The sequence below is a fragment of the Nematolebias whitei genome, chromosome 16 (assembly GCF_014905685.2).
Source record: "Nematolebias whitei isolate Nwh7 chromosome 16, NemWhi1, whole genome shotgun sequence".
Lineage (NCBI taxonomy): Eukaryota > Metazoa > Chordata > Actinopteri > Cyprinodontiformes > Rivulidae > Nematolebias > Nematolebias whitei.
The window spans coordinates 24464826-24476121 of record NC_056513.1 but is presented as its reverse complement, the minus strand read 5'-3'; the positions used below and the strand labels follow the sequence as shown (position 1 = coordinate 24476121).

At 39.1% G+C, this 11296-nt stretch overlaps 1 protein-coding gene across 1 annotated transcript in view; it reads right to left on the bottom strand.

The window, feature by feature from the left end:
* Positions 1–4839: 4839 nt before the first annotated feature.
* LOC119422976 (noelin-2) overlaps positions 4840–11296 on the bottom strand; it is a 61565-nt gene continuing 55108 nt past the window's right edge. The window contains exons 6-8 of the mRNA XM_037690387.1: positions 9318–9494; positions 7346–7519; positions 4840–5424 (exon numbers count right to left, since the gene is read on the bottom strand). Of these exons, the coding sequence (XP_037546315.1) occupies positions 5104–5424; positions 7346–7519; positions 9318–9494 (672 nt within the window). The 3' untranslated portion in view covers positions 4840–5103. The remainder of the gene's footprint in view (positions 5425–7345; positions 7520–9317; positions 9495–11296) is intronic.

The window sequence follows — 11296 nt, the reverse complement described above, 5'->3', positions numbered from 1 at the left end:
AGAAAAATCAAAATCTGATTTACAAAGTACTTCACTGAAATAAATGTACCTTTTTAGGCAAACTATGTATCAATTTGGAATAATTCTGGCTTGGCTGAAACAACGAGCATGAAGATGTACCTGTTTTCTAAGTGGTGTCCTGTACTGAAGGCAAATAAACACAATATAATCACAGTCGCCATGGCAACTGAATGACCATTTTTGCTGTTTTCACAATGGGAGCCACATGTAGCTGTGCTCCCTTATTATCCTCCATATCTCAGTATTGATCCAGCATGCAGTTGCTCCAATTATCTTAAATGATCCACAGTGGTAGGGTTAAAGATGTGGTGAAGACAAACATGTCCATCACGCTGACAGAGGAACACTTACATCATCGTCATCCTCACACACTTGTTACACCTCCTGTTGTTGGTGTATGTTGTAGTCTGAATTTGTCTTATTAAAAAGTTTGAAATGTGCTAATTTAACTTTACATCTATGTTAGCCATGAAAAAGTCATTTATACTTTTTAACCTCTTAACTCTTGGGTCCCAGAATTTACCCATAAGGCATCAGTTAAATGTTTTAGTGACATTTGCAAAGTTTGCAGAGGTTTTAAATGCAGCTAAAACTTGATTACAGGACTGTGGCATGATTTGCTGTTGTTTTATTCTGTTCTGAGCAAACATAAATGTCCAATTCACATTTACTGAAACTTAAGGTTTCTTGGTTTGATCAAATGTTTACTGCAACTTTTTTAATATAACATTAATTTTACATAAAAATGTTTTTTTTTTAATAATAATAAAAAAAAAAAGTAAAAACAGCAACTTCTGTCCCAAAAGACACTTGTTTTGTATCCACTGCGAAATAACGGCACAAACAAAATCCATTTTAGTTCAATATAAACAGACAGTTCAGATATTTTAAAGTGGTGTTCTGTTTTAAACGAACGTTTAATCTGTTACAACCTCAGTTTATAGAACCAGCGTTTAAGTATAACTGGAATGATGTACTAACACATGGGATCAAAGTGGATAAGTTTAGTCTATTTTTTTTAATCACATTTCACTCAAATTCTGTTTGATCAACATTTTTATTAGTCAGTATTGCACTGTATGGCTATTCTAGCAGATAGAGCTACAGCTAGCTGCTGTTTGCCTTTAAAAATGACCATAGGTTTTAAATTAATAACTACAAAGTGTCAAACTAATGATGATACAAAAGTCTACAAAATTGCATTTTCCACCAAAACTCTATGAACGTTTTCAGACCAGAGTTGTTTTGAGACAGCTGTAATCCACTTTGGTTTGAGCTGAATTCAAACTAGTATTTAGCTCAAACGAACTCTATTTCTCCATATTTAGGCCATTCAAAAAGTTATCTGCGACAGGTAAGATATTTGTTCTAACTTTTCTTAAAATTACTTCAGAAGATTTTAACTGTTACTTTACACTCATCTAACTCTAAAAAGTGGTAGAAGTTGGATTTTATGTTAATCTGAACTTTAAGCTGGTATAGAGCACGTGCATGTAATGACATCACCCATGTTCAGCATTCGTTTTAGATTCGGTCTTGGTATGAAAACTCTTGAGACAAAAAATACACGATTTTTTTAAGGTAGACATTTTAAGTAAAGTTATGAGATCCCCCCCAACCAACCACCCACACACACACACACACACACACACACCACCACCACCACAAACCACCACCTTTGTTTTCTGATCTCTGGTCTGTGTAGCTGTGATTAGAAAATAAAAAGCTAATTTGCATGTCTAAGTTTGCAGCACAGTATTCGCTGAAACTGGACCAAGAGATAACAAGCTCAGCATTGTGAGGTGTCAAAAAAGTAATAGCAGCTCAGTACTTCGAAAAAGATAAAATACAAACCGCAGTGAGCAACATAAGATACAGATGTGAGGCTGGTTTGCTGGAAACCGGTGGAAAAACATTTTAACAAGGAGCAGCAGATGCATCTAAAGTTCTGCAGAGAACCTCATGTAACTATATGCATCAGTGGTGCCTAACATTTCTGTCCTGATGGAAAAATACAATTAGAAAACAAAAGATGGAAAAAAAACTTTATTGGACTACTGTTTTAAATGTGGTAAATGTTCTTACAAGTTTATTTACCTCCCCATTGAATTGCCACCTTATTGTGGTGAAGGAGTTTGTGCACCTGAATGACACTAGGAGCTATGCTGTTAGGGGACAATTGTAATCTGGTAGGGCCTTCCAAGGCAGATTGTTTCTAGGTGACAGGCCAGACAAAGAGCGATTCAAAACACTAACTAAACTGGACAAAGAAAAACAAGAAACTCATTCTGGAGTTGCCTATGGTGAGAAGCGTTGAGCTGGTGTGGGTCTACACTTAGTCCCCCACCCCCCGACATGGTGTCTGTGTGTTGGAGTAGATGAGAGGGTAGCTTCCCTGCTGCATCTTCAGGTGGAGGGTCGGGCTCTAATGGATGTTTGTGTCTATGCGCCAAACGTCACTTCAGAGTATCCGGTGAAAATTCCCAATCATTATTGTTGAGGGAGGGGGGATTTCAATTCAGTTCAATTCAATTTAATAATACTTGATTAATCCCAAAGGGAAATTAAATGTTGTTGAAACTCATTATCCTTGTTTCATTAAGAGATGTTATAGATATAGATGACTGAAGGCAGGAAGGATCTCTTGTAAAGGTCCGTCCCATAGCGGATCTGAAGAAATTAGATGCAGATGACATTTGATCCATCCACCCGGACTCGGCTGGCCTTTCAGTTCCCCCAGGCTGCAGGACCACCCGAATGCTGGCCGGAACTCCTCCCAGAATTATGGCCACTCCTCCCAGCAGCCCGCCGAGCTCCTCGTTGCTACAACTGTAAGTGCCGCGGGACGATCCTGGTCCTTATGCTGTCACAAGCCATGTTTCCTGCTAGTTCCAGGATCTCCTAGGAGATCTTAGGATCTCAGTGGTCAGGCACTCGAGCACAGCCGGCAGGTAGACGGGAATGCATCCATGAAGCCTCCTTTTCAACTCATTTGATAAAGAATGGCACGGTGGCTCAGTTAATAGAGCTGTTGCTTCTCAGTGAAAAGTTTGCCGGTTCAAATTCCAGCCTGGGGGCCTTTCTGGGTGGAGCTTGCATGTTCTCTCCATGCATGCGTGAGTTTTCTCCAGGTACTCGTTTCCTCCAACAGACCAAAAACATGCGTGTTAGTCTGATTGGTAACTCTAAATTGTCCCTAGGTGTGAGTGAGAGAGTGAATGGTTGTTTGTCTCCATGTGGCCCTGTGATGGACTTGTGACTCGCCCTGGCTGTACCCCACCTCTCGCACATTGATAGCTGGATATGGGCACCAGTGACCCCCATGACCTGAAAAGGAATAAGCGGGTAAAGATGATGGATGGATCTGATATAAGCAGATATAGAGGGGGAGAATTGGATTGCTGTTGTATATATTGTATATATGTACACAAATGGCTGAAACGCAACAGAAATGTTGTTTTACTTAAAACAGCATTGCTTAAACAGGGTCTTATTATCGCTACTACGGTAATTCAGTCTTGTTGACAGCAACTAACCTGGGCGTGAGGCTGGACAGTGACTTCAAACTTGACACGCAGATTAAATCAGTGATCAAGTCCAGCTTCTTTCATTTGAGACAACTGGCCAAGGTCAAACCATTTCTGTCACAACATCATTTTCAGATCTTAATCCATGCTTTCATCACAACTCGCCTGGATTACTGTAATTCTCTTTATGTCGGTCTGAGCCAGTCATTACTGACTCGACTTCAGCTGGTTCAGAACGCAGCTGCCCGCCTTTTAACTGGTACCAAAAAACGAGAACACATCACCCCTGTTTTAGAATCACTACATTGGCTCCCGGTTCGCTTCAGGATTAATTTTAAGGTTCTTTTATTTGTTTTCAAATGTCTTCATGGTCTCGCCCCACAGTATCTGTCCGACCTGCTCCAGCTGTACACTCCTTCTCGCTCTCTCAGGTCAGCAGATCAGCTGCTGCTGGTCGTCCCAAGGTCCAACAGGAGACTGAGAGGTGACCGAGCGTTCTCAGTCGCTGCCCCTAAACTGTGGAACGAGCTGCCTCTGCATGTCAGACAAGCTGGCTCACTTCCTGTTTTTAAGTCTTCTCTGAAGACACATCTTTTCTCTTTGGCTTTTACTTCAGTTTGAAATGTTGGTTTTAATGACTCTAAGTTATTTGTTTTATTTTATTTGTTATCTTTATTTTATTTCACATTTTTAACGTGTGGGGTTTTTATGTTTTTGTATGTCCTAGTGTACAGCACTTTGGCCAACAGTGTTGTTTTAAAGTGCTCTATAAATAAAGTTGTATTGTATTGTATTGTATTCATATTTGTGAATTCTAGTTTTAAAAAGTGAACAACTAGACAAGTTAAAGTATCTCTGATTATAATAACAACAAAGTTGAGGTCCCAACTTGATTGCACAAATGGCAGACTGTCTTTCAGTTTATTTTGTAGGTTCTTTCAGTCATTCAGAAATGTTAAATCAGATTGGACCTTTGTCAGAAAAAAAAACAAAAAAACTTACGTGCTTAAACACTGGGTCAGTCTAATTTCTCATTTTAATCTGTCATGCACAAATTAACATGCACAGACTCAGACATTAGTCTTGTATCTTCATATTCCTGTTCCATGACAGAGAAGAAAAAGGAATGTTAGCAACGTTTATTGTTAAAGTTTATTGAAGGAACAACCATGCTGACTTACACTGACAATCACAACACAAACCCAGAACATTTCCAACAGGGCTGTAATCAAATGTTAAAGTGAGGTAAATCAATCAATTTTTCTATTTGTACTTTTGTTTTACTTCTCCTCAGCTTCCAAATTACCTCCTATGAGTTGAATGAAACAGAACGGAATAACGATGAGCTCAAAACATTTCCACTTCATTCACTTTACCAGTCGGTGATGAATACTTTTGTCTGTCTCCTTGATTCTGGTGTTTGAGAGCCTTGTATTGTGTCCTGTCATTAGCTCAGTGCGAGCCTGCAATCAGGACACATATGGTATTCATTTTCACTGTTGATGCAAATAGCCATTGTGCATGTTCAGAAATATATTAAAAAAATCCCATCATTCTAGCCGTCACTTCGAATGACGTGAAACAGTGTAACGTTGTAGAGCACCTGATGGCCATTGTTCCAGGTGTACAGTGCTCTTTCTCTGGGGTTGTAGTCCATCATGCTGATGTGGGAATATTGATTGTGGAAAGGGATATCAGTGTACTCATATGTGGAGGTGTTGGTGTGGTAGGCAAAGTGGACCTTGGCACCAGCCAGGTGGGAGTTGGTGACATAAAGGGTGCCACAGATCATAAAGGCCTCCCCAGCGCTGCGTTTTGGAAAACCCGTGTCCCAGCTCTGAAGTATTTCCAATGATCGAGGATCCAGACGACTCACCTAAAGAGAAAGGAGATAGTTTAAAATAGATAATCACAAATAAAAACTAAAAAGTTGCTATGTGCTATGGAGATGTCTGAATTTAAAAGCAACGTATTTAATATAATTAGGAAGGAGAACCCATTTACTTTGACACATTGACCTTGTTGCCTCCAGTAAACAACAGAAGTTAAAAGAACTTGATAAAATACTAAACTTTCAACTGTAGTTCAGATTTTATCAAATAGGTTTCTGTGGAATTTTTTTTTCCCCCACACTGGCTCTGGAACGAGGCGCACGCATTCTCTTCCCTCTCCCTGTTATCCTCCTACTTTTTTGCTCTCTGTCTGTGTATTGGAGCAGCTCCTATTTTTACACATCTTAGGAAATGAAAACTATTGTTTTGGATCTGACCAACTGGACTTTCGACACAAATGACAAAATCTTTCAACAAAGCAACAGGGTCCTGGAGAACCCTCATCTGCTCAGACAACACGTGCAGCTGGAAGTGGAATGTGATGTGTCTATCTCTGCTATCGAACGAGGATGCCAAAATTGCATATAATTGGATTGATGATAAGAGGTTACCTGTTTTTGGAATAGGTTGGATCCTGGTTTATCAACATACAAAGAAGATGGCCGCAGCTAATTTGGACCTCGTCACGCTGCTGTCTATGTGAAGGTTTGATTTGCGCTTTGAGGACTCAAAATCAGCTGATTTACGAGCTAAACCATAAGACTTTGAAGAGGCTTGTAAGCACGGACCAGTAGAATGCACCCTAATCTGGCCATTTCGGACCTTGGAAGTACCAGTAAAAGACTCAAGGCTGACAAAAAATAGTCTGCCTGATTAAATCAACAATTGTGGCTTACCTGAATCTGACTCCCCGGTTGGGCTCGAATCAGGCCGACGTGTCAATTTCTCCTGGGAAATGTGTAAACTAAGGAAAAGCTTCGTCTATTGCAACCCCCCACCCCCCACCCCCACCCAATCTTCTGTGGAAGCTTATCAGAGCTGTGCCAGCTGACCATCACCTTATCAGGACAATGGACTATCTGTTAGTTCTTCATGGACCGCCTCGTCGTAAATGCATATGTAACGTGTTCATAAATGTGCTGCTGGCAGAGTTTTTGATGTCTTAAATCATGACAAGGACAAGGTGTGAAGAAATCTTTTTTTGTAATGCCTCTATCCTCTCCTCATGGTTTTGTCCCTTTTTCTATCTTAAAAAAAAGTATTCTGAAAAGGATAAAAAGGTCACGCTATGTAGCAGTAGCTACGTGCACTCCGCCCACCTTTCGCACGACTGTACGGACATATTCTCGTTGTATCTTGATGCAATAATAATAAAGCTTCTTCTGATTCTGATAAATTAGCAATGCTCAATTATTATATTACCTGTAGACAGCATTTTGTATTACCACAGTTTGGAGAAATAAAGTTTAGTTCTGACTAGACAAGTGTGCTAATATCTAGTCTTATTAGCACCAAGATCACAGTTGATTGCTCACGTCTTAAACCAAAGTCATGTCTGAAAAATGTAATAGCTATTCATGCAAAGACTACATTCATAACTTTTTTTTTTGTAATTTTTGTTTTATTTACATTAAATTCTATGACTGTTTGCAAGTGCAAATAGCATTAGCAGTAGCTAGTCAAAGCATTTCCTGTGCAGCCTGGGAAACTTCCTGCAGCAGTGTCATCGTGTTTCTGCAGCTGTATGTGTGTAATACGAAACAGGCAAGCTCTATAAAACTTGTTGCACATCATTAAAATGTTCTTAAATATGTGTAAGAGATTTCTGAGAGATGTGAAAAACTGCTGATGGTAGGATAAAAAAATTTAAAAACCTTATGGGTTTATACATTTTTAAATGTTCCGATCAAATGTGTGATACTAAAGTGCAGCTTAAACAAACGTTGAAACGGATGCAAGTCACACCAATATGTTTCCTGCGTTTGGGATGGAGGTGTAGACGACCCACAGTCCAGTCTCATCAGCCATCAGGTCAATGTCAGAGGACCCACCCCAGCTGTAGGGGAAGGTGTTGTTGTATCCAGCTCCACTCAGGCTGCGCTGCAGCAACACACTGTGAGAGCGAAAATGGTACTGAACCTAGAACAGAGACACAAACACATTTCACCAATGAGTCATCTTTCAGACATGCTCTTTCATTCATTCAACCTTTATTTAAACAGATAAATCACAATGAGCCTAAAAGACTCAATTACAAGTGAGACCTGTTTGGACAGACAAAAAAGTGGTAAAATGAACACATGTAGGAGTTGGAGGTGAAAAAATTCCTATCAGACGTTTTTTTCCTGCCTGAGGAAAAAAAACCCTCTAATATTAAAAAAAACACCTCGCACAAACAGCACATAGTGACATAGATATTCTGCAGAGGAGGGGAGCCGAGAGCGGTGAGCATGTTCATAGATGCTCTCGAGGTCACTGTAAGAGTTCTGATAAGGATGGAATAATCAGCCAATGTCCTCCGGTGAGATAAACATTCTCTAGGTATGTCAAGGAATGGCCAAGAATAACGTCTATGAAAATCCGAGAGTCCTAGAATGATGACACAAAGTTTATTCAGCTGGTTTCATCTGGTTATCAGTTGGAAATTCCTCAGGGAAGGAGTGGTGAGTGTCAGATCACATTTTCTCCAGGCGAACTCAGATAAGATGACCTTCAAGGCCAGCCAAGGGGGGCAAATTCAGACAAACACACAGTTGTTTTGGGGACAGGCAGAATTTAATGGCATCTACCTTCAGTCTGTGTTGGTCGACTCGGTTCTGAAATGTCCAAAATACATGGCCACACTGATGGAACGTGTCTGAGTAAAACCCCCAAGATTTGATCCATTCAGCCCAAAGAAATTGAGTCCGGATATACGAGACACAAACCAAGCCATCATAAAGGCAAGCAGCGTGATCGGGTCCAAATTTGCTGCCGACGACTTCCTTGATTGATTGATAAAACCAGCAAACAGCTGAATCCAAAAAGCAGGAACCAGTTATTGAAAATCCAATTAAATATGCGTCCTTAAAATCCACCAATGGCAGCAGAGATAGACACATCATCAAGTCTTCCAAGTCAATGAGATATCCAGCCGCGTGCGTGCCAACAGGGCAAATCGGCTCGCCTAAAGCCTGTCTTCTCTTCGAAGAACATTCAGACATGCTCTGCTGTTCATTAGTCTGGATATGCCAAATTCAAAATAAAATGGACACCCTAGGACAAGTTTCTGAAAACTTTTGAAGGCAAGCTCAGACTTATGCAAATATCTCATGGTGTGGCAACTGTTGGCAACAAACTGCTAATGGTATTCACGAAGGTGTGTACAAAATATGTAGGAACTTTTGCAGGTTTCTTCATTGGTACATAAATATGCACATCTCACAAACTCAGTGTAGGTGTAGTGAAGCAGATGCTGTTCGCAGAGTAAGCACAACCTGCTCTGCTTGTGTATTTAAGAAAAATGTTAATTATTTTTGGAACATAATCCCTGGCTTCATGAGATGAGATAGTATATTTAGTCACATCTACTTTTTCTCTTCACACATTACAAAACTGAACTGATGCATTTTTTTTATTAACACCCACTAGTTTGACAGACTGAGTTGCTAAACAAATAATTAAAAAAGCATTCTATTTTTTTATAAAATTGTCTCATGATCCATAAACCAAATTAATAGGGGAAAACTGATGGATATTGACAACACAATTTATAGTTCTACTGCAGTTGTAATTTCCCACAGAGTAGACTGTTTGGACAGTGTTTCTATCACTATGTAAAAGATAACTATTGTTTTGTCGTTTATTTCATTACAATTATTGGTAAAAAATGAACACAGAAGTAAAAAGGCAGAAAAAGTTCTTTACACGCTTTCATTGAGATTAAAACGCCCCCTACCAAGATGTTGCTCTGGTGCTTGTTGTAATAGAGCGATCCATTGTAGACCACGTGACCGGTTCCTGCCCAAGGGTGGGGCAACAGGTGCTGGACAAAGTTCTGGCCCTTTGTGAAGTCCCCCATGGTTCGGTACTCCAGTACACGCCTGCCTTTATAGTAACCATCCATGGACCAAACCTAATTGGAGGAGGACAAAAAAAATCAGAATGTTATGGGTATTCAGTTTTGATTTTGTTTTAGGTGACACATGGACAGCTTACTTTGTAAGAACTGTGCGCCTTTTGTCTTTTCTTTTAGCCATCATGTTTTCTATTCTTCAGCATTTTTGAATAAAGTCCTAACTCTGATTTTTATCTTTATAAACTCACATCTTCAACAATCAATCATGTAAAAATAATCTTTTGTTGTTTAAGTTGTTTTTAAGATCCTTGTTTCATTCAGGTTGACATTCATTTCACTTTTGTCTGTTTGTTTCATTACTGCATATCCTGTCCTGGCAGTGAATCTTTAGTGTTACTTCCTTGTCAATAAAGTTATTTGTTATTCCACATCAGCTTTCTGTTTAGACTCTCTTCCAATGACGACGACTCATTGCAGTACAGATGGCTTATTTCTGATCCTAACTCTTCATGCAGCTTGTAAAATTACCCGGCACTGAGCGATTAAATTAGTTTAATTTGTAGAGTGATCCATCATTGTCGCTCCCACTCAACAGCAGCTTGATTAGACTATACCACATTGTAGTCAATGCTCTGTCTATGATGGCCACTGATAAGTAAATTAAACCAAGGACAAACTAAAGCAATATCAGAACCAATTGCAATTCACCTCGCTGAATCAGGGAATATACCTCAAATGTTGACAAGCATGTCTAATTCAGATCTTCTTAGCATACACAGCTTTAGAAATGGGGATGTTGTGAGAAAGATGTTCATTGCGTAAAAGATTAGCTTTCATAAATTGGTTTCTGGAATTTTAAATAGCAAACGCCTGCCTTCAAAACAAAGAAGGCCATATTTAGACTATTGCATTTTTCTGTTTGAGCAATTATATTAGAGAAAAAAGATAAAGCATTTCTCTGTGTTTTAGTCACACTCAAGTTAACAATTTATTATCAAATGTGTTTATCACCTAACACTATGAAAGGCAGGAGATTTTAATGAAACTCTCAGAAATCAATCAATAGCTTTAAATCTAAAACTGATTAACTTTTGGAATCAATTCAAGATCTAAAGTTTGGTTGGCTGAGTTCTTACAGATTGCAAAAGATCTTTATTTAAAATGTTGCCATGCAACCTGCCAGGAAATATGCAATACTTTGAGGAATGCTTGTTTCATTTTCTTTGAAAACAAGCAGCAATTCAAAGTAAGTAATGGGGAAAATGCAAACAATATATGCATGGACAGTTTTTGTTCATCTGTGGTGAAAAATTACCATGTATATCCCTTCATGTTCTGCTCAAGTTAACTACAATCCTTCCCCTTTAATCCCACTCAGAACAAAGGTACATTTTTTCCATTCAACCTTTATTTATACAAATAAATCACACTGAGCCTCGAAGACTCATTTACAAGTGAGACCTATTTACACAAGAGTCAGAGAGAGTCAGAGAGTCAGAGTTTTTTTATTGTCATTCGCACCTCATGTGGTACATGTGGTGGAGCGAAATTATGTACACAGGGTCCCAGTTACATCCAACAATAAAATGTCTAAGAAAAACAGTAATAACATCTAAGATATGAACTAAGAAAAACATCAACTAAATATACACTAAGCACTCATAACATAAAACATTGAACATCAGCACAAACATGAACATGAGTCTGTGAGCAGATGTGCACGCATGAACACATCAACATTGTAACAGATCAGCAGCAACATTGAAACAGATCAGCAGCAACATGATATGGTTTTTCACAGTGATTATTCTGGTTAGAGATTCATGAGTCTAACAGCCTCAGGGTAGAAGCTGTTCCTC